The sequence below is a fragment of the Passer montanus genome, unplaced genomic scaffold, assembly GCF_014805655.1.
Source record: "Passer montanus isolate IOZ18808 unplaced genomic scaffold, ASM1480565v1 scaffold52, whole genome shotgun sequence".
Lineage (NCBI taxonomy): Eukaryota > Metazoa > Chordata > Aves > Passeriformes > Passeridae > Passer > Passer montanus.
The window spans coordinates 2,848,862-2,872,417 of NW_024370152.1; the positions used below are offsets into that span (position 1 = coordinate 2,848,862).

The 23,556-nt window shown below is 44.9% G+C and overlaps 1 protein-coding gene across 7 annotated transcripts in view; it reads right to left on the reverse strand.

Moving 5' to 3' along the window:
• PSD3 (pleckstrin and Sec7 domain containing 3) overlaps positions 1-23,556 on the reverse strand; it is a 106,863-nt gene that overhangs the window by 51,270 nt on the left and 32,037 nt on the right. For 6 of the 7 annotated variants that reach the window (XM_039724076.1, XM_039724075.1, XM_039724077.1 and 3 more), the window contains 3 exons: positions 10,881-11,087; positions 10,696-10,776; positions 1,570-1,682 (listed from right to left, as the gene is read on the reverse strand). In XM_039724076.1, coding sequence (XP_039580010.1) covers positions 1,570-1,682; positions 10,696-10,776; positions 10,881-11,087 — 401 coding nt within the window. The remainder of the gene's footprint in view (positions 1-1,569; positions 1,683-10,695; positions 10,777-10,880; positions 11,088-23,556) is intronic. The other variant, XM_039724078.1, reaches the window with a different exon arrangement.

Sequence of the window (23,556 nt, forward strand, 5' to 3'; positions counted from 1 at the left end):
GTAGAGTACTTTAAGGCCTTTTTGAATAACCTTTCCAAGCAAGTTTAGAAGGCACCCTACAAGGATCATGGAGTTCAACTCGTGGCTCTGCACAGGACATTCCTACCAATCACACCATGTGCTTGAGAGCATTGTCCAAACAGCTTTTTCAGGCTGGTGCTGTGATCACTTCTTTGGCGAGCCTGTTACAGTGCCCAATCACCCACTGGGAGAAGAACCTCTCTCTGATGTCCATCCTAAACCTCTGCTGACACAACTTTTAAGGCATTCACTCAGCTCCTATCATTGCCACCACAGAGAAGAGATCAGTGCCTGCCCCTCCTCCTCCCATCATGAGGCAGCTGTAGACGGCAATGAGGTCTCCCCTGAGTCTCCTCCAGACTCTGCAAACTATGTGATTTCACTGCTCCTCATTTGGCTTCCCCTCTAAACCTTTCTCCATCTTCACATACTTTTTCAGAATACTCTCTGACAGGTTTGTATCTTTTGTATATTGGGGTGCCCAAACTATACATAGTACTAAGATCCTGGGTTAAGGTTGCAGGATTTAAATGCTTACTCGGGGTCCAAAGTCACAATATCCCTCTTGTAGTCTTGACTAGAGTGAGGCAGCCATACCATCAGGCAAGTCATTATTTCACTCTGGACATGATGGACTTGTTCTACCTGACTGCCAACAATGTCTTGAAATAACAAAGGCAATAGGCAGAGTACAGAGACAGCACAGAAGCAGATCCTGTCTTACTCCCAACTGTTTCCCTCCCCTGCCTGACAGCCAGTAAAGCTGAAGAGGTGCGAAGTGCCCAAACATTATCTCACTGCAACAGGGGTAGGTCACAAAGCAAGGGGTAAGGAGGCGCAGCCTACCTCCAACTGTAGCAGCTCTTTCTCACACTTTAAACTTAAAGTACAGCTAAACCGATGATTGCCTTCTTTATCAACCTCCTCCTTCAGTGTATGATCAGCATGTGCTGCAATCACAGGGCCACAAGGCTCTGCCAGCATGTCTGGCTGAACACAGCAGTTACGCCAACAGACAGTTTGTCCTCTTCTGCAATCCCAGTTTTCTCAGGTTTGATCTATGTGCTTGTTTGTTTCCATAATTTATTTCCAAACTGACTGAAAACATTGGCATGGAGGAGCACTATGTCTGATGTTAGCTAGTCGAGATGAAACCATGCCAGGGTCTGGATACAGCACCCAAAATTCACCCCCACAACTGGCAAGAACTGGCATGCCTGATGCCAGTGCATGCAGATACAAGTGCTGAATGGAGCACAGAAAGCGAACAGCCTCTCTTTCACCTGACACGGGACCTATTCTTGTCCACATGAGTGCAGCTGGAGTACAAGCACCCACACACTGAAGCCAGCACGACCAGAAATTACAACCGAGGACAAATCTGGAGATGCCACAACTGAGGATTTATATTGAGGACCTATTTACATCGAACACCTTTCGTGCTGAGGGTTTCAATGCTTACCAGAGACAGACTCTAAAGTGTGGTACACTTTTCATTTTCCAGGCATACAACATATGTGCGTAGAGACCCCAGTATGACAAAGTTACCTTGAGAAGAAATGGCATTTGGGTTGCACTGGTAGTATCTGCTGGAGAAGTGGATTAAAACTCTCTCTCGTTCCTGAGTTTCTCCAATAAGTGAAAAGGCTTTAAAGAAACTCCTAAAAGAGCAGTGGAAAAAAAAGTGGAATTAAGGTAATAAATCTCTTCTTGCTTCACACAGTGCACAGAGCAAAGCACACATCACAGCAAGAAGTACATAAGCACACATTCAGTTCCAAGGAGTCTTTCTAGGAAATTGGGCTATCATTCCACGTGCAGTTAATTCCAACATTTTAGTAAATGAAATAAGATTTAAATTACCATCAGTCCCAGCCACTGAATATACAAAATAATAAGTAATTCCACCATTTGAAAGAGCTGTTCTAACTTTTAATTTTTTTTTCTGTGGGCAAGGAATTGGAACATGTTTTTTATGCATGATAAGATATCCAGGATGTTCCCTATTCTCTTCTAATTGCCCACCTCGCACCTTTTAACTTTACTTCATTAGTACTGCTCTCCAAATCAGAAAATCTACTCCAGGTGGTGAAGTCAAGCAAGTGCACAGCACTCACAGCTAATACCAAATGTGTGGTCACTTATTAGAATGGCCAGGACCACATCAGATGGGGAGGAGTGTGACCACTTGGACCTGCTGAAAATATCTGAGGAAAAGGGTAGAAGACTTGCAACATCTTCCACTGAGTTTCAACAACAGGAGGAGTAACTTGGCCCTCCTGAGGTTCTTGCTCGTGAGAGCCCAAGGGGCTGGGCTGGTGCACGTCTGGGCACTCACTGGATACAGCCAGCAAGCCTGTGCAGAGAGGTAGGGAGGACACACATCTTTCACTTCTGTTCTCCTACTTGACCACACCTCCTCCTAACCACATTGCTGCTCTTCCCACATAGAAAAGAATCCATCTCACAGCCAAAGATGACCTTCTACATCTATTTATCAGGATGCTTCTAAGAAAATAATAAAAACACAAAAGTTCTGGATCTGAAGTAAGAAATACAGAATGACTGTCTAACAGACAATTTTTAAACATCCCGTTAAACAGAAACTAACACCAGATCTGAGAGGAATGGAATATATTGCTGAAACATTCACATCTATCTAGTCTCAATGCACAAACTTTAATTTTTTTCTCTCTGAAAAAAGGTCAGAGACAGGCTGTACTTGCAACAATCTCACACCCACATAGAGTGTGATCTGCATGGTAATAACTTAATTTCACATGTAATGGATTGCAAATAATCCAGTTCACAAGTAGTGAATTCATAAGTGAATCTTGACAGGGTTTCTCTGGCCTTCCTACTTTGTGCTCTTGTCCTGGTTCTGGCCAGGACAGAGTTAATTTTTAAAATAAGGACTGATGTTACTTCTGATCCTCTTGAAGGGACCTCCAGCTCACATTTACAAGAAGTGAGGAACATGTACTATTACTAGAACTATAGAGGCCCCAGCCAGGTAGAAGATAGAGCCAATCAGATCTATTGGACTGTGTGGCACATCAGACACACAAGAGTGTGTCCAAGGTTTTAGCTCACACCAGCACATGATGTACCCTAATGCCACCAAGATACGTGGGGACACAATCCATCTCTTCCTGGGGTGCCAAGGGGATCCCAACAGCTGACTGCACTGGAAGGTGGAGAGAGCACAACTGGAAATGAATGGCAAAAACACCCTACTGTGACGGGCCCAGAGGCCCTGCACATCCCTAGCATAGGTTACCCTAAAAGAGGGTAGGTTTTTCAAGGCAGCTATTTCAAGGACCCAAAAAGGCATTGTTAGGATTTTTGGGATAGCTGCTGTGGAGACAGAGGAAACGAGACAGCTGAATGCCTTGCCTGGTCTCTCAGAGGACCCCTCTGTTTAGGGACTGCTGAGGGTGAAAGAACAACATAAACAATCGCTACCACATGGCTACTGCGCCATCGACAACACTGCACCACCTGGGACTCAGAGACCCCCACCCACGAGATGATCCCTGAACTGGAGAGCCAGGGAGTGGTCAGCAAGACTTGTTAACCCTTTAACAGTCCTATATGGTCAGTCTGTAAGCCCAGGGACCAAAAGATTACCGTGGCCTGAACGAAGTCACACCACCAGTGAGTGCCACTGCTCCCAGCATGCTGGGACTTCAGGATGAGCTGGACTCCAAAGCAGTGAAGTTGTGCCACCATCAACATTGCTAACATGCTGTTCTCCATTCCTTTAACAGCAGGGTGCAGGCCTCAGTGTTTTACTTGGAGGGGTGTGACATACACCTGGAACTGACTTCCCCAAAGGTGGAAACAGAACCCCATTATTTATCCTGGACTAATCCAGACTGCACTGGAAAAGAAGTGAGGAAAAGGGTGAGGTCCTAGAATGCTTGCAATATATTGACAACATGATCATGCAGAGCAACATAGCAGGAGTTTTTGAGAAAGGGGAGAAGACAATCCAAATCCTCCTTAAGGCTGAGGTAAGATCATGGGACCTGCCCAGAAAACTCAGGTTTTAGGAGTCAAATGGCAAGAGGGATGCCATCAGATTCCAATGGACATGGTAGCTCTGACCCCACCAAGCATCAAGAAGGAAACACAGGTTTTCCTGGGCACAGTGGGTTTTTGAAGGATGCATATTTCAGATTATAGTCAGATTTTAAAACCTCTCTATCAAGTGATACTAAAGAAGAACAATTTCAAGCAGGGTCCTGAACAATTATAAGATTTCGAACAAATTAAACATGAGATTGCTCATGCAATAGCCAGTCAGGAGAAATGTAAAAAATATGCTCCACAGTGCAACCAGGACAAATAGTCCTTCCGGGAGTTGCTGGCAAAAGTACATCTGGAGATTTGATGACAACCCCTGGTTTTCTGGAGTTGGGAATACAAACATTTCAACATACAAAGGATCTGAGACCAGCTACAACCGCAATGAAGCAGAGACACTGGCAACTTATGAAGGGGCTGGATCTGCCTCAGAAGTGACTGGCACTGAAGCACAACCCCTCCTGGGGTCCCAGCTGCCAGCACTGGGTTGGATATTCAAAGAGAAAGTCCCTGCAACACATCATGCCACTGCAGAGTAACTGGAATAACTGGATTACCACACAGTGAGCTTGAATAGGAAATCCCAATCACCCAGGGATCTTGGAAGTCATCACTAATTGGCCTGAAGCAGAAAATTTCAGACTACCATCATCATCATTATAATCAGAGAAGATGACACATGCTGAGGAGGGCTCACCATACAATCAGCTACCTACAAATGAAAAGGAATACAATCTCTTTACTGACAGTTGCTTTTATATCACAGGGACAAATCAAAGATAGAAAGCAGCCGTAGACAGCCTTATATGACGAGTCACAGAAACTACTGAAGGACAAGGTGGATCAAGCCAGGCTGCAGAGCTGAAAGCCATCCAGTTGGCTTTAAGTATCACTGAACAAGAGAAATGGCCAGCAATCTACCTCTACACTGACTTGTGGATAGTGGGAAATGCCATGTTGGGTGACAGGACTGACAGAAAAAGGCCAATTGGGAGTACAGATGGAAACCCATCTGGGCTGATGAATTGTGGCAAGAAACCACTGCCCTGGTAGAGAAGCTGGCTGTAGAAGAACATCATGAGATGCACGTGTGCCCAAGAGTCAGGCTGCTGAAGAGCATCGCAGTGATGGAGAGGTGGATCAGACCACCAAGATTAAAGTAGCTCGGGTTAATCTGGACTGGCAATGTGAGAGCAAATTATTTCTGGCTCAGTGGGCTCAAGATGCCTCAGGTCGTCAGAGTAAGAGACACAACATACATGTGGGCTTGTGATCAAGAGGCTTAACCATGGGCAATGCCCCTCAGTTACCCATGACTGTGAAACATGCGCTGTGACTGAGCAGGCCATGCAGGTAAGGCCTCTCTGGTACGGTGGGTGATGTTTGAAACACAGATATGGGGCAGCCTGGCAAACTGGGACACCACACTGCTGCAAACACACCACGGCAAGCCATACAAGTGCTCACAATGGTGGAAACAACCACTGGGTGTCTGGAAATGAACCCTGTGCCTCACACCAAGGCCCAAAACACCATCCTGGGCCTTGAGATGCAACTTCTGCAGCAACATGGCACCCTAGAAAGAACTGAGTTGGACTAATGGGACTCATTTCAAAAGGAGCCCCACAGACACATGAGCCAGAGAGCAGAGAATTGAGTGGTTATAACACATTGCCTATTATGCACCAACCTCTGAGAAAACTGAACAGTACAATAGACTGTAAAAGATGGCTTTGAAAGCAATGGGTGGTGGCACCTTCAAACATGGGGATCTGCATTTAGCAAAGGCCACCTTATTAGTTAATACAAGAGGCTCTACCAATCAAGCAGGTCCTGCCCAATCAAAATTACTATGCACTGTAGCAGGGGATGAAGACCCTGTGGTATGAAGGAGAAATATGTTAGGGAATACAGTCGAGACTGGTCCCACCTTTTTGCAAAGGCAATTCAATTCATGGGATTGGTTTTGCTCAAGGAACTGACAGCACTTGATGGTTAATGTAGAGGGACAGGGAAACATGAGGTGTACCCCAATGGGATTCAATTTCTGGGTGAGAATGGTCTGCAATGTTCAATTGTACAATACTGTTTTCTGAATGGCACTGTCACTGTATGCCATAACTACATGGAGAATGAATATGCACTGTTCCAGATATACCAGTCATGAGCACCTGATGCAGACTGCAACCAGGTGAAAGCAAGCAGCCCTCCTGCCCTGGAAGATATCTAGAACAGATAGAACCCACAGTCATGGACTAAATGAACTGAACAGACATCTTGAAAGGACAGCTACTGACTATGGAAATGATACTCATGCTTGCATTTACATATATATATATATATATATATATATATATATATATATATACACATATATATAGCTGGGAGGTGTAGGACCAGGACATGATATAGATATTATAGCATAAGGGATGGAAAACATACTGATTCTGGCCAGGACAGTTCATTTTTACAATAGCCAGGACGAGCATGCTTAGGAGCCTGATGTTATTCTGCACAACCTCAGGTACAGGTTGTCAGGGGGAGGGCGTCCATTCTGATCAGGTAACGTGGTGGAGCAGTCAGGGTATTGCTGGTTTCCACATGGTGAATGCTTGCATGTGAATCATTCATCTCCCTTGTATACTCTGTTATTAATATTGTTGCTGTTACCCTTCCTTTTCTTGTTTCATTTACTGTTTCCAGTAAATTGTTGTTATGTCAACCCTTGATCTTTGCCTTTTGTGCCTCCAGTTCTCCTCTCCAGATGCCCCACAGGGAGGGGGAGAGGGAAGCAAGTGGCACATGTTTTGCAGTGTTTAAATTGGGGAATACTGTTCCTAAATTCACAACAGCTCCCAAGGCACATTTTGAGAATCAGCCATCTTTCTGTCTCCTACCCCAGTCTGGGTTCCTTCCAGCAACACTCCCTGCCCATGCCAGGTACTACTGACCTACACCTTCTCCTCCTCTGCAGCACATTTAACCCCTTGGAAGCTAACTTGGAGAGGAAACTGATGAAAGAATATTTGGTAAATAAACAAGGCAGTTTCCTTGCTCTCAGAGGACAATGCTACAGCCAAGGGCCTCAGGGATGAGTTTCTGCCCACCAGAGAACATAGAATACACTGAGCTGGAAGGCACCCATCAAGGATCATTAAGTGCAACTCCTGGCTCTGCACAGAACACCCCTAAGAATCACACCATGTGCTTGAGTATGCTGTCCAAACACTTCCTGAACTCTGTCAGACTTGGTGCTGTGACCAGTTCCTTGGCAAGTGTGTCCCAGTGCCCAATCGCCTGCTGTGCAAAGAACCTCTCTCTAATGTCCAGCCTAAGCAGCCCCTGACACTTTAAGCCATTCCCTCGCATCCTGCTACAGGTCACCACAGAGAAGAGATCAGCGCAAGCCCCTCCTCTTCCACTTGTGAGAAAGTTGCAGACTGCAATGAGGTCTCCCTTCAGTCTCCTCCAGGCTGAACAGACCAAGGAACCTCTTCTTTGGCTTCCCCCCCAGGCCCTTCACCATCTTTGTAGACCTTTCCTGGATACCTTCTGGTAGCTTTGTCTGTTTCTTATATTGAAGGGACCAGAACTGCCCCCAGCATTTGAGGCAGGGCAGCCCCAGTGCAGAGCAGAGTGGGACAATCCCCTCTCTTGCCTGGCTGCTGATGCTGTGCCTGATGCAGCCCAGGACAGAGCTGGCCCTCCTGGCTGCAAGGGCACTGCTCACTCATATTCAACTTGCCCTCCATAAGGACTCCCTGGTCCTTTTCCACAGCACTGCTCTCCAGCAGCTCATTTCCCAGTCTATCCCAGACGCAGAATCCAGCACTTGCCCTTGTTAAATTTCACACAGTTGGTAGTTCCCCAGACCTATTATTCATCAAAGTCTCCCTATAGGACCTCTCTTCCTCTGAGGGAGTCAATGGCTCCGCCCAGTTTAGTATCATCAATCTTACTTATTATATGTTCAAGTCCTGTGTCCAAGTCATTTATGAAGTTGTTGAAGAGCACAGGGCCAAGGATGGAGCCCAGTGGAAGAGGTCACATCAGTCTGATGTCACCCCATTCACTGTAGCCCTTTGACCCTGACACATGAGCCAGCTGCTCACCCACCACATGATGTGTTTATCCAGCTGTGGGCTGGCCATCTTCTCCAGAAGGGTCCTGGAGAGACAGTATCAAAAGCTTTACAGAAATCCAAAAACATCACATCAACTGGCTTCCCTCAATCATCTAAGTGGAATTTGCTTGGTTAAGCAGGACTTTTTCCTCATGAAGCCATGGTGGTTGTGACCAATCAATGCATTGTCTTTCAGGTATTTTTCATTACCTCCCAGAATAATTTTCTGCATTATTTTACCAGGCACTGAACTGAGACTGACAGGCCTATAGTTTCCAGGGTCATCCTTCTTGCTCTTCTTGAAGGTTAGACAGTTTCTAGTCAATTGGGACCTCTTCAGATGACCAAGACCATTCCAAAATCATTAAGAGAGACCTCACAATGACATCAACCAGTTCTTTTAGTATTTCTGGATAAATCCCATGTGGCCCTATAGACTCATGAGGATCCAGATGGAGCAACAGATCCCACACAATTTCAAGGTCAGCTGGGAGTTTATCATTCTCACAGCCATGGACCCTAAATGCACTGAGCCATTCTACATTGCCTTTTTCTATTGACTTATTTAAAAAAAAAAAAAATTTGTCGTCCCACACAAGTACTGGCAATGTTCAACTCCAGCTGAACTTTGTCAGCTGGAATTTTTTCTCTACAGTGGTGAGCAGCAAATTTGTATTCTTCCCACATCACCTGACCTTTCACCCATTGGACAAACACTTTTTTTTTGTTAGCTCCAGAAGATCCCTGGTCATTCAAGTTAGCCTTCTGCCTTGTCTGGATTTGCCTGCCCCTGTACCCTTAGGAGGTGGTGACCAGCCCTGATGGATCCCAGCACCTCCAGAAGCATTTTCCCAGTGAACCTTAGAAACTAGTTCCCTGGGCAGCCTTAAGTCTGCTCTCCCTGTGTCCAGGGTTGGACTCCAAAATGCACACTGAGAGGAGTCAGAGCAGCACCACATTCCCTCCTGTCATCCTACAGAGGCTGCAAGAGATGTACTCAGGAGGTGCATGGGCAACACGAATCCAGGGAGTGGACAGTGAAGGAACAACCCTGCTCGGGTCTGAGACTTGTCACTGATGCTGCACAACAGCCTCACACAGCTGGGAGGTAGATCTCAGCAGATGACCTCAAAATGCTCAATAAACCACAGCTTCTCAGTGAGCCAGCAACACAGCACTGTTTCCTCTCACTCTCTGCCAAGCATGAGGTAGCATGCCTCAGTTTCCTAAGGCTTTGGAACGATTCTCTGTCCCCAGCTGCTGCTACCTGCTACTCTTGAAACCTCAACAACCCCTCGGCTTATTTAAATCCCACATGAGCCTGTGCACATTTTAGAGGATGTCCTAAATACTAATATTAACAGGAGATCTACAGGGAGAAGAGACCTCCTAAATATGTGCCACAAAGCAATTATGTGTTGGATTTCACAATTTAAAAGAAGGGTATATTTGGCATCATGCTTCAGGGGTGCTGAAACCTTGAACTGCGCAATAGACCTACCACTGCCCAGCAGCTCCCACCCCACACTGAGTGGGTGCTCCAGCTTGGCTCCACTCCTCCTGCCTCAGGATCAGGCAGTTCATGTTTGTGCAGGCATGTTCCACTGCCTTCAGTGGGCAGGACTTTTGCGGGTACCATTGATCTGCTATGGTCTAATGGCATCAGACCCCCAGAAATGCATTTGCAAAGGGGCTAAGAAATGTGTGCACGTCTTCTAGATTTTCATTAGAAAAAAAAATTCCCACTTAAGTAACCTCAGTCAAATGAGCTAAACTCATTTAAATCCCCTTAAACACCAGAACACCAGCAACTGTACTATTAGACCACTGCTAGACAAACTTAGTGTTTTGACTTCTAGAAAAAAAACACTGAAAATAAATGTTGCTGAGGTCTGATTCCAATGTAAAACGCAAAGAAAGTGGAAGGGCTGGGTCTTCAAACACCCACGCCAACAGTTACCAACCTCACTACAGCTTTTTCCACATAGAAGCATTTGCTGTTCTGCACATTTCTGGATTCCTCAGGGAGACACAGAGCGGGGAGCTGCCAAACCACACCACCAGGTCTTAGTGCACTGCAGCAAAGCAGGGTAAGCTCTAAAAGGCATCAGCCAGAGTCTGTGCAGATCAGCTACGAGCAACACTGTAATTCCTCACTAGCACCTGGCAGACGACAAGTCCCCTGTTTTACCAGTGACTGTACCCTTTTCTCCAGTGTTTCAAGAACCATCCCTAGGGAGGTCCACCCAAATATTTCACTCTCCACGTGTCCACCACTCCAGTAGCACTAGAGTACGGTAGCACACCAAGCCAAACAGAAGAGGAAAGCTCTGCCCCCAAAATACATCACAGTCCTCTCTTCATCTTCTTATATCCCAAAAGGACAACCATGTAAATCAGGACAACACTGCAAACAACATTGTTAAAAAATAAGAATATGAAGTCCACAAATGGAATTGTACCTGAGCGAACAGTCCAGTGTCATGCCTGTGAAGTCAAAAAATTTAAGATATTCTTCGGCCACAAGCTTGCTGAATTCATTGCTAAAGAAAAGCGAAGAAATAAGTAAAGGTTATCATTCAAGAGTGAGCCCCGCCAGAACCATCAAGAAGAATGTGGCCAAGCATGTCCTCATATCAGCACATACTTTTTACCCAAATGTTTTGCCACATCAGAGCGTTTGAATCTGTCCAGATGGTAGAGGCGCTTAGCCAGGCGCCTGGCTGCTTCCAAATTGCTGCTGCTGCCATTGCTGAGGTCATGGCCAAGGGCTCCAGTGGCATCTTTTTCCTGAAGTTCATTGCTCCCCATGGCTGCACTGGAATCTAACACCACATTCTGCAGGTCAACATTGCTGTGAGATTAAAAAAATATGGAAAGAAGAAAAATAAGATAACATTAGAGTTTCCTCTTAGAACAGCTAGCAATTAACTGTACAGAGGCAAGATGACACAATGTTAACAAAATCCACTTAATTGAAGAAGCAGTGTAGAACTGGGACATTGACTTAGTAGTCAGCAGAAGTTAAGGGTTTTTAACAAACAGACAAACAACATGGACTTTCTTCTGACTGTAAGTAAGTAAGTATCGTCAACTTGGGCTCACTTCAGAAAGAGCTCTTTGCTATTATCAGCCTACAACTGCAACTGCACTAATGCTTCTTGCATTAGTATTTTTTAACCCAATTGCTTGCTTGGCTTGAAGAGGCCTCTTTCAAAGGGGGAAATTAACCATTTTCCAGGAGAAAGGCAGCAATTAAGCTAGGGTGATCAGTTACTCCAAGCTGAGTCAGAACAAGTCCCTTCCTCATTCTTCCCTGTTGTCCTTAAATCTAAAACAATATCACCAGAACTCTCAGTGGCTTCTGTGTCACCCATGAGCAGTGGACATCCCATGGGAAGGCACTGCTAGAAAAAGCAGGATTCAGAGCAAGGAACCCAGTTTGGATTATGAGAGACACAAACCACCCATGCCAGCCTGGAGAACTCCTTGCTTCCCTCCTGCTCCCTCATGGTGAAAATTATTTCCCTCAACAGCTGCTGAAAGTCAAAATGCTCAGCATGGCAATCTCAGAGCACTTCAGATAAATCTTGCACTTACGGATTCCTCCCACCTCTGATACAATAGGAGAGCTCTGGCTTAGCTGTGTGCATGCTTTGCTTCTCCCATGAAAGAAGCAAGAGCCCACTGCACCAAAAAGCACACCCCCATATACACACCCCTGCACAAAAGCAGACTTTTAACTTTAGAAACTTTTCTCTGACACTGGCATGAAAATTTTTGCAAAATCTCAATTCCGTGTATGTGTGTGTGTGCACTTGACAGCTTTTCTATTTTTATTTCTATATTTTTATACGATACAGAAATTATTTTTACTAAAATGCCGTTTACACAGGGATAATGAATGAACAGCAAGGGTCATGCACAGGACAGATAACAGTGGAATGAGTTAAAGATGACTTTGTACACACAGCACTTTAAACAACATACCACAGTTTCACATACCACTGTAATTTTCAGACTTGACAAGCCATGGTTAAAACAACTGATCGCTATGCTCCAGTAACAATTGTCTAGCCATTTACTCAAATGTCTGCTAGTCATTCATTAACTCCTCAAGATGAGATTTCATATAAGGTGAGCTTAAAAGAAAAAAATTAGGTATTCAGCATGCCACAAATCATCACCTGCTTCCTACCTCACTTCTCATGCATGGTTTAAGAGAAGAACATGTACAGAACAGAGATTTGCCCATTTTACCTCTGTTTCCATCCTTTCAGGGCTTCTACAACATCAGAAATATCACACATTCACCCTGTAAGTACAACTTCTTTATCAAGTATCTGGGGAAACCGATTCCTGCAAGAACTGGGGATTTGCACTGGTTTGCAATTATTTCAGTGTAAATAAAATGGTGCTATAACAAAAGGGAGTCAGTCTCAATGCCTAGTAGGAAATAAATACTGTAAATACAATTCCAACAACACTAATATTACTGGCCATCAGTCATCCTAGAAAAGAAAAAAGCCCCTCCTGACATCATTGTTGTGGAAAATGCCTCCTTGGCCCTATCCAAAGCCACTAGTAAATGTCTGAAATTCTCTAAATTTGGCCTATACCAAACTTGTGAAGAAAGCTAATAACAGAGTACCCTGACACAAGCCCTGAGCAACACCTTGTCCATTCAAATCAGGCACGACTCATTCCAAATTCCCATCTCTAACAATTGACAAGAGCAAAGCATACCCAGGTAAGCTAACAAATCTACAGAGTCTTCAGTGTAAAAATGCTGCTTCAAAAGCCATGCCAACTCACAGAGCCTCACCTCACTATATATCACAGCCCTCTTTCACCACTGCTCTTTATTAAAGGTAGTATTTATAGCCCTGAAAGACGGCCAAAGCTGACAAGAAACATCTGTACCCTGCTAGGCACTACTGCACTACGAGATTCAACATTACCACAAACCACCAAAAGTTTAGAAAGAAAGGAAGCACCAGCATCTGCCACTTAGTGAGATTAACAGTACAGCAGCTCCCAGCTTCTGCTTTGCCTCTTGGAGCCATGGCTGGGATGCAAAGGAGGAACACCCAGCAAGAGGGAGGGTGTGCTCCTTCCCCTGTTTGCCAAAACTAGTCAACAGGGCTGCACAAGAAAAACTATCTTCCAACTTCTCCATTCTAAAGCTTCACACTGACTGAGGGTGCCCGCAAATGCACTGAAGAATAAGGGAGGCTTCCTTCTGCTATTCCAGTAGTTAATTCTGATAGTTGATTTGCTTATTACTTAATACAACGGGAGGGCTAAGTAAGTATTTTTTGTACCTAGTACAAAAAGTAAGTACTAAGTGAGTACTTTTTGTACTCAAAAAGTACAAGTACAAAAAGGCTGTCAAATCAATACAGGTTGTCTGTAACATAAGCCTCTTGTTCAGGGGAAATTATAGATTCTTAGCAGAAAAGTGAGACTTCAGTTCTCAAGCGGCTTTAGGTAGTTTGAAGACTCAGTGCTCATATCACTGAGGGCTTAGGAAATGCAGATGACCTGTGCATGGCTACTGTGCAAGCTGCCTTCAGGGCAGGATATTATAGCAGGGTCCAAGTGGTGTTACTCAGGGAAAAGACTGATGTCTCTTCTTACTTTCAGCACTTTCCAGGTCCATCAATTTCCTTTCATACCTCAGTTTACTAATCTGCTCAACTCAGTAATGCTTGCCTCCCTCTGTAAAGCGCTTATGATGAATTCTAATCAAGAGCTAAAAGCAACCAAGGCTGAAAATAGGTCTCTCTTCTGCAGTCTACAGTTTCTACACATAAAGAATCCACAGCACCATTGCCACCACAAAAAGTGCTAAGAAAGGGCTTTGTGATGCAAAGCAAGGCTGGACATGGATTTCTCATGCAGCTTTACTCTTTATCACGTAAAAATGAGAAACCTCCACTGAAAATCACAGGCTGAAAAAATAGATTATATTCCCTCTAATCCTAGATTCAAGGCTAAAAGGGATTGTAATGATCTTGCTGGTAATTGCCTGTCCAGCAATGGCTGCTGATTTTAATCTAGAGACACTTACATTAATCTCTGCTATCTGTAAACACAGAAAACAGAACTATAAAAAAACTCCAGACCTCTTTAGTCTCACAGCACATGAGCTTTGGCCAGAAACCAGGTTTATAGACCGTAGTGTTTCTGTCCCAGCAACACACTCCTGATGCATCCTTTCTCCTTCTGTCAAAGCATCCCCACAACCACATGGAATGCACCAAAGTTGACCACCATATCTAGCAGAAATTACAGGAATTTGATAAGCAGCTACTGTGGTAAATGCAATACTTTCTATCAGCTTTCCAAGCTCACAGATAAAACATGTAAGCTGTAGACTCTAAGCTCTGCCAGGCTTTCTAGCTTTCCTGTAATATACTGTAACTGCTAGGCATTTTATACTGTTTTCTTCACTTAGTCCATTATAGATCAGTTCTACAGCGATTTAGCTCCCAATGTCAAACTATCTCAATCTTGCCATGCTCAGCACTTAGCACACTTGATCTGTTTGTGAATATTCTAGATTCACTTACAGCCCCCATCTCCCATTCTAGGTCCCACCAAAACTGAAACTATACATAGTAATGTTTGACTGAGAGAATGGCTGCAATTTCCAGGAAAACACAGCAAGGCCAGTAACATAATGAAAATTATACAGACACCTCATATCTCAGTGGTCCACCGTCCCAGCCAACTACACCTTCAAGTGGAAACCTCAGCCTGAATTTGAGTTTATGATGTCTTAAACCTTGGTATGCTCTTCATTTTGTTGAAAGCCATGGAGAAAAAACTCTCTTTCATCCCAAGGAAAAAACGCCTGTTAGCACTTTCCTTTTTGGAGTAAAAGCACCGAGCAATTAGCCCAGCTGCTAGCAAAGAAGTGATGCTCAGAGTTGACACTGAGTGGCAGGGTGTAAGGTGTAACAACTCAGCCTAAGTGCTGTCTTCATCACAGCCACTCCACTGATCCCAGCTTGCCACTGCCTTTCACTTTTACCACACTGATGCACAGCATATGCTCTGTAGCACATGGACTCCCCTGGATGCATATGTTCCTTCCCCAAGGAACACGAATTCATCTGGCATACACGTCTGGAGGGAGTGCACTGGTTGCACCAATTGCAGGAAGCTTGGATTAAGACAGGGCTGGAGCCTTCACAGACTTTTTGGAAATAGAGGAGGAGGGAACAGGACGAAAACCAACTTTTTCTCTCAAATAAATGTGCAAGCCTTTAACATCAACTTTACTCCAAGGCAAGCTGTGTCAGACATTTGCCAGCAAAACCCATCAGAGCAAAACACAGCAATGATTAAAAATAAGAAGGGTGGAGAGATTCTGGCATGCTGAAGGTAGGGCCAGAACCAATGTTGTTTTCAGCAGGGGTACAGTGTCCACTGGGGAGCCACACTGAAGCTGATAATCATCCACTGCAGGACAGTGCAGTTTGATTTTTGTTAACAGTTAAAACTGTTAACAGTTAAAAAAACTGTTGTTTTAAACACTTCCACTCCAAGCCTTCTCCTACCGGTTCTGACCTGGTTCTGAAACAGGACAGCACTCCATCCATAACAATCAACTCTGTCCATGAAAAGCATGCTCTAACACTAGTCCAACAGCCTCTCAGAAGCATGACAGGGACAGATCAGAAACAGTCAGGTGCCTACCCCGACTCCTCCACTCCACCCTCTATGTCCTGCCCTGTGGAAACAAATCCCCCTGGTCTGCAGTCAGAGAGATGTGGCTGCTCAGTAAATTATATCCTTTCACGTTTCAGAACATAACCAGGGGCACAGTCTGCATTTTGTTTAAAAGGCCTTGAACAGCCCAGCTCTGAAAGAAGCAGCCTCACTGAAGAAAGTGAAGAAATCCCGGTAGCAGTGGGATGCGATGACTCAGTTCCTGCTACAAATGACCTGACCACACAAATGGGCTGGGAACAGCTGTACTGCAGTTTTGCTGCAGCTCCAAACCAGCTTCTTCAGGGCCAAAAGAGAGTGAGAACAAAAGCACTTCAAGCAATGATTTACCTTGCCAGTTACCTTCAGCTCCAGGGCTTGTCCAAGATAGGACGTAGGAAGGGGAGAAAAATAATAAAAAAATAAAAACAATGCCCTTTCCTAGCAGATGACTCAGTGTGCTATTTTACTCCAAATGGTTTAATCAGCTTTGAAGTCCTACGTATGGATTCTCTTCAAAGACATGCTTTGAAGTAGATCCCTCTTTGAGGACTGACACAGCTGCACTTTGCTGCAACTCAATTCAGTGGGTGTCTCACAAGCACAGCATCAGCCAGGACATACAAAGCGAGGATGGTGTCCATAAGCCAGAGTAACCACCAAGCATCTATTAAAAAGTATCTCAACCCTGTCACATCACAGGGAGTGGAGCAAAGTTAAAAGTAACAATCCCTGTAATCCCCTATTGGTTATCAATAAAATACATATGCCAAGTTAATTTCACAGGCTGAAATGCATACTGCGGTTCAAAAATAACCTCTTTCCTGTAATAATGTCTTTTTCTTTCATTAAAATAATTCCTACTGATTGTAAAAAGGGGAGCTAGCAGCTAAAGCATTCAGAAAACACCATTTCTGTAGGTTTGTATACAGAAAATGCAACAGTCATTACAGGATCACAGCATTAGAACAAGAATTCCCACCACGTGCAGGGACAGGATTGCAGCCCTTCCAAGAGACAGCACGTACTTTATTACATACACATGCTGGCCCACTGCCACCTGAAGTACAAATGTCTTGCTAAAAATACTTCAGGTTTGATTCCATTTTGACCTCAGGCTTCATACATTGTTTTGGCAAGGGTTAGTGCCTGCAAAGGGACACTCACCACATTAGTGTCACAATGCCTAGAAAGTGAAAAACTGGTCCTCACTACAGCAGGTATCCAAAGGCCCCTCCCTGCAATGGGTATTTCTGACATGCACAGACACATATTGGTCTCTTGAAAGCATTAGGATTGTCCCATACTCAGGATCTTATCCACCTGACCCAACAAAAATAAAAAACAGACCCCACAAATGCACTGCATAGCTATGAACTTGTTCAGAAAACACTCAGCACCTACGTTTTTCAGGAACCCTCAGGCTCTCCCCTCAGAGACCACCCACTCCAGGTATCAAGAGCCACCATCCCTGTGTTCAGCACACACATGATCCTCCTTCCCTATGAGGCTCCTGCTGGGTCCTCCAGGATAGGACCAAAACTGGAAATACATCAGAGGACTTTTCCCCCACCCTATGCTTGGGCTTGGTTTAACTGTGGGGAGACTGGCTCAGGAAAAGTATATTAACCAAGCAGCTGGTCCTCCCTGGCAGGGAGCAAAACAGATGCATAAAAATACATGTGTTTACACCTTTCAGTTCAGGCTTCCCTGCAAATGTGTAGATTAAGCACTTGAGCACTAGCACTGGTATCACACAGGAGCTTTTCACTGAAACCATGTAGCAAAATGAATCATCTGTCCTCAAAAAGAATAGTGAATAAAGAAAAAAAGCAACAAATTAAAATCAACCACTAACCAACCCACAGCTCACCCAGCTGTGTGAGCAGGGAGTCTGCATGCTCTGTGTGCCCTGTTCTTCTCCACCGCTGCTCCAGCATCATATCCAAAGACATGCATGCCTCTCTATGCCATCCTGCCAGCTGCCAGGCTCTGTCTCTCCCTATCCCAGCACACACACAGAGGAAGAAGAGACTTAACCAGCAATGACGTGGAGAGGGGCTTGACTAGCAGCCAGTCCTGGCTAATAGTTGAGACGGCAAGGCTGCACTTTGGGACCAGCTCAGAGCTGGCAGAGACGCCTCGGTTTGGGTGAATCAAGCTTTCCTGACCTAAATGGCTTTGACTTTAATGGGGATATGCCAACAGATGCCAGCTTAAAAGCTGAGCTGCTGACAGCTCTATACTGAGGCGCTTTGTCTAGCAAACTGATCAGCTGCTCCACTTTTTTTTTTTTTCTTTTTCTCTTCTGTCTCTGTCAGCTCCTGGATTTTTGTTGTGTTTGTTTTATTTTCAGAGGAGGCTGGGAACTGAAGAGGCGAAAAGTCAGCAGCCCTTTTTTTCCATAAAACAACAGTTTATTTAGGAACTAGAAGCAGCTTTATAAACTCGCACTAAACTGGTGCTCCAAGGACCTCACTAGCCAGAGCAAAGGTGAACTCTGTACAGTGTATCTCCAGAGCCTTAATAAAGTGATGACACTTTCCTGGAGGGAATACCAAGGTGAACAGTGTAGCACAACTTTTTAGAAGTTACTAGGCTGTGAAATAACAAGGCAAATCCTCAGCTGTCAAAATGCCAGTGGTGTCAGAAATTTACCCTGAGAATTGCACCACTTCATCTTTACCTGGATTCAACACACACCTGTGCCAGCACATTGTGGTCAGCAGTGGCTCAACAACTGATAGAGGCATTAGCCCATGTGGCTAATGTAGAGCCCAGCAAATGGGCTCCAGTGCTTGTTTGCTTGCTCACTAGCTGCAGATGCATTTGATGCATTTGCTTTTCTAGGACAATAACCAACTCCATCCCTCTGAATAACCTTCCTTATGCTGGGCATATGGCTGGCAGCAAATATGAAGTACCATGTTCTGACTGACCTATGTCTCCTAGGTCCCAGAATCTGCCACAAGCTGAGGCATGTCTGAAGGCGAAAAAACCTCCACTCAGAAAAATAGGGATCTCAGCAGATTTCACCCTAAATGAAAAAATTCAACTGGGTCTCAAAGTGAATTTTCAAAGTAAATAAATGAATGCATAAACATTACATGTTAGATTCTTTAGTACTGAGTCTTGTAACTACATGGAAAAATCAGATACAAGCTACTTTGGACAAGACTACCAGTGTACAAACTGAAAACCAAAATAATAACTGGTATGTGGGTATTCATAAACTGGGAAGAGACTTAGAGAATCAACCCGGAGAGAGGAATCAAAAGTGAATTTATTTGTCAACAAAGTTTATTGTCTTAAAGAAGGAACAAGCAGAGTGCCAAGTAAAAAACTGCTGGAAATGACCTATACACAGAAGAAAAATATCCACCATGGGAACCACTACAAATCGTAATGCTTTCAATAGGCCCCAACAATCAGAAGTAACCTGGTACCCATGGGAATTTCAGGCTACATTCTTGTGACTTTATTTTTAAAATTGCCAGATTGCTTTAGGGAGTTTGTTTTCTTCCCCTCTTGAATACATATACAACTAAATTTGTGTTTGCAACTCTAGGAAAAAAAATAAAAGGACTTTCAGAATTTGCTGAGCACCAGCAGTTCCTTGAAGATGATGGCAGGTGGCAAATATTTAACATTTTTGAGGATTAGGAGTTGCAATACAGATTTTTTATCTTCTCTCTAGATTTACAAAAATCTTGGGCAATGTCCTGCCAACAGAGACAATACTTCCCAAACAAAAGGAAAAGGCATTTATGGCAGGAAAAGAAATGCCATAAGTTTTTTGTTCTTGTTCTGTGGGTTTTTAAAAATTTATTCTGACTCTAGCCTACAAGGGGAGAGGGAATGGAAAACCTGCTGTAAAGTATGCAGTATAAGAAAACAATAAAAGAAGTCCAGCCCTTAAAGTCTGGAAGTAAAGAGATCACCATGGAGAAAATTTCACACTTCACATTTAGTCACGTAGATGCTTTGTCTGTGGTATACATAGAAAAGATAACTCATTTTCCCCTCAGGAAGGTATATCTTACTACTTTGGAAACACATCCCTTTCACGCCACTCTGACTTGGATCACCAACTTCATTCAATTTGCAAACGATTACACCTAGTCCAGGCAACGCTAACTCAAGCTCATTGTCTCAGTAACAGCTTGCAAACAGTTTTTACTGCCTCTAAAAGCCCACTGGCATGGGAAGGGAGGAGTACAGAACCTGGAACATGGGTGTGGCAGTGGCGACTGCATGCCTCTGCAAGGATAACAGAGAGACAAGGGCACCAAACACGGTCCAAATGAAACGTCCTTATTGAGATTACAAAGCTTCATAACACTGACAGCCTGAGGCTCAGCCTATTTCATGAGGATCCCATGGTGCCCTGACACATAGCAAGGCTGTCGCTCAGCTCTGAAACCTCACACACTACCCCTCCTACCCCTGTTCTCCGACCCCGCCCCGTGGAAATTCAAGGCTACTTCAGCTGCAGAGTATTTTTTTCCCTCAGAGGGTTAATCACTACAGAATGACAGAATATTCTGAGTTGGAAGGGACACAAAAGGATCATCGATGCCAACTGTTAAGTGAACGACCCACACAGAGATCAAACCCACAGCTCTGGCATTATTAGCACCATGCTCTAACCAACTGAGCTTATCTCAGAGAACTGAAAGACAATAAACTCCACCCCAAAGACACGAAGGCAAGCTGCACACCCTTCTCTTCCAACCATCCCTCCTCCACTGGCCAGGCACCCAAGAGTACCCAAGCTATGCTAGGAAAGGGCTACTTGCAAAAGTAAGCCTGCCTGCTCTGCAGGAAGACTCAGGAGCAGCTGACATCCCCCTACCCTAAGGAAGCATGGCAGGTGGCTGTCAAAGCAGGCAGGTCCATCATACAGCTCTTGCCAGGACTTACTGTGTTTAACCACGGCCAGCAGCTGACAGGGAGGACAGCGGGGATGAAATCTTCCGACACCTAGGAGCTCATAGGATCTTGCAGCCTGCAAGCCTCTAATAATTTTTTTCCTCCTTGGTTTTTTTTTTTTTCAGTTCTGAAGGCATGTGACCGGCCCTCACATACCAGAGTTGACCCCTCCCAAAGCCAGCAATTTCCTAAGAGTGAAGAAGGATGTTACCCTCCCGCTTATTCATTACGTGGCCAGGCCATTACTTGTCCTTACATATCAAAACCTTGTGTGAGGTACGCTCTGGATCCCTCCGTACAGGTGCAGAATGTGCTATGGTGCTCAGCTACCTGTTAACAGGACGGCATGGCCACGGGAACCCCAGCTCCTCTTTTCCCAACTGGCACACACGGCTATCAATCTCCAGGTGAAAAACCACCAGCTCTTTGCACTCAAGTCGGTCATCCCCTTCTGCTCTGGGCCAGGAAGAACTGCTCGTGTTTCACACTGCTCCCCCATTAACTAGTAATGGTACTTGGAAGCATGCTCCCTCCCCAATCACTTTTTATATCACCGAAATACTACGGCACAAGGCACAGCTGAGATTTTGGTTTCGGTTTTTGCTCCCTCGGTTTGGCAGTACCGTTTCCAGAAAAGGGGAGGGGGTCTCATGCTCCTTGCTGTCCCGCACTGCCACACTGCCCTGCTCCGCTCCCATATCCCCCGCACCCGAAATCCCCCCCGCTTCCCTTTGCACTTGCCAGTATTCACATGCCGAGCCCCTACAGCAAACCCCCACCCCTCTGGGAGTGGCTTCTCCCGCCGCTCTCCTCCAGGCGGGGGGCGGTGGGAGGGGGGAGGCCCGGCCGGGCAAAGCGCACGGAGCGCTCCGGCGGCACCGTGCGGGGCCGGGCACGGCGGGGCGGAGGGCTTACCTCCCCCCCAGCCTCCTCCTCCGGGAGGGCTGGACCACTGCGGAGGGTGCTCGAACAGGCGCTACGCGTGAGGAACTGCAGCCCCAAGCACAACCGCGGGCTCACGGCGCCGTAGGAAACGAGAGCTTCAGCAGCAGGCACAGAGGTGCCATACACGCATCGCACAGGCAGACTCAGGTAAACCTAAGTCTCGGATTGCTTCAGGCAACACAACCGCGCGTTCAAACCCCTCAGCCGCCAGGGCTCAGGAGGCTATTTCTGGTTCACCTGAGCATCACCATGACACACCACCTTGACCCCCGTGCAATAAATATCCCGCCGTCCCTAGCACGCACACACTGCTTCTCACCCATGTGCTCTTAACACCGTGATGTTCCCCACTGGCTCCAACAAAGTAGTACTCACAACCTGTCAGTCACCACACAACATACACGCCTGGTGCAATACAACATGATATTGGGAATACCAGAGGGGGAAGGGTGGTGTTAGCTGTAAGGTTATTGTTGGGAGGATCACTGTTGGGCATACTCGTGGCTAGCTATCCTGCGGTAGTGACATTCTCTACTGGCACCTACCTTAGGTGAGCCCTTAAGACTTATCCCTAAACAAACCAGGAACACTCTTTTTTTTTTTTTTTTTTCTTTTCTTTTCTTTTTTTTTAATTAAGTGAGGGAAAAAAAGTATTTAAACATCTACTGCTAGTTTATCAGTATGGCTGCAAATCTAAACTAAAATTAATTCCAAGTGAAATCCACACTAGGCAGACACCTGATGTGACTCATCTAAGCACACCTTGTCTTTGTCATAATTTTTGTCCTGATGAGCCAATGTAGGCCTTACTTGACAGTATCTTTTAAATAGTAGATGCTGCAACTACAGGGTAACAGAATCAGGATCTGAATGTGCTGCTTGTTGTCCCCTGTCCAGTTTTATGTCAGCCTTTGGTTTTGCTGTAAGGAGCTTCAAGTCTCAGGACTGACCTCAGTTTCTGGCTCCATACAGGTAATTGCAGATTAACAGTCACTTATTGCCTATTGGTAGGCACCACACATGCACAAGATTTAAACATGTTTTACTGTATGATTGAGGGAAAAATATTTTAAACTCTAATGTCCTTCTGCTTGCTGTTTTAAGAGCAAAATGTACCTTAATCCATAGAGTTAGAAAAACTACCTCTGCTCAAAGGACTTCTTTCATTTTAGCACAAAAGAAATAAAACACATAAAAGATCTCCCACCTCTACTCCCAGGAAAGCTCTAACTAGACTAGTCCCATCTAAGGGAATAGTCCTAGGACTCTAAGATAACATCCTGTCCCTGGAAGATGAAGACCAGAGGCATCTTTGTCACTCACAAGGTCCTTCATCAATCTGCAACACACCCTCACCACTCTGCTTTTAATTCAACCTCCATTTTGTCTGTGTCTGCCTTTCAGTGTCCCCACTCTCTTTGACAGCACACTATAAGAAAAGTTTTCACATAGAGTGATATTCTACAATTGTGCAGTATTTTATGACCACTCAGCCTAATTTTCGCTTTTCACATGACTCTTGCTTTTAACAACCTCTCCTTTTACCTAAACAGAAATGAATAACATTTTTGCAATGCTCGCTTGTCTTCCAGTTGCTGCCAATAAATTCAGGTAGGAACTGTAGTTGAACAAGGTTCATTTGTAACCAATAACTAACTCCTCCAGAGACAGGTCCCAGAGATGTGATAATACCTTTTATCAACACATCAGCATTGCCTAATAAACCT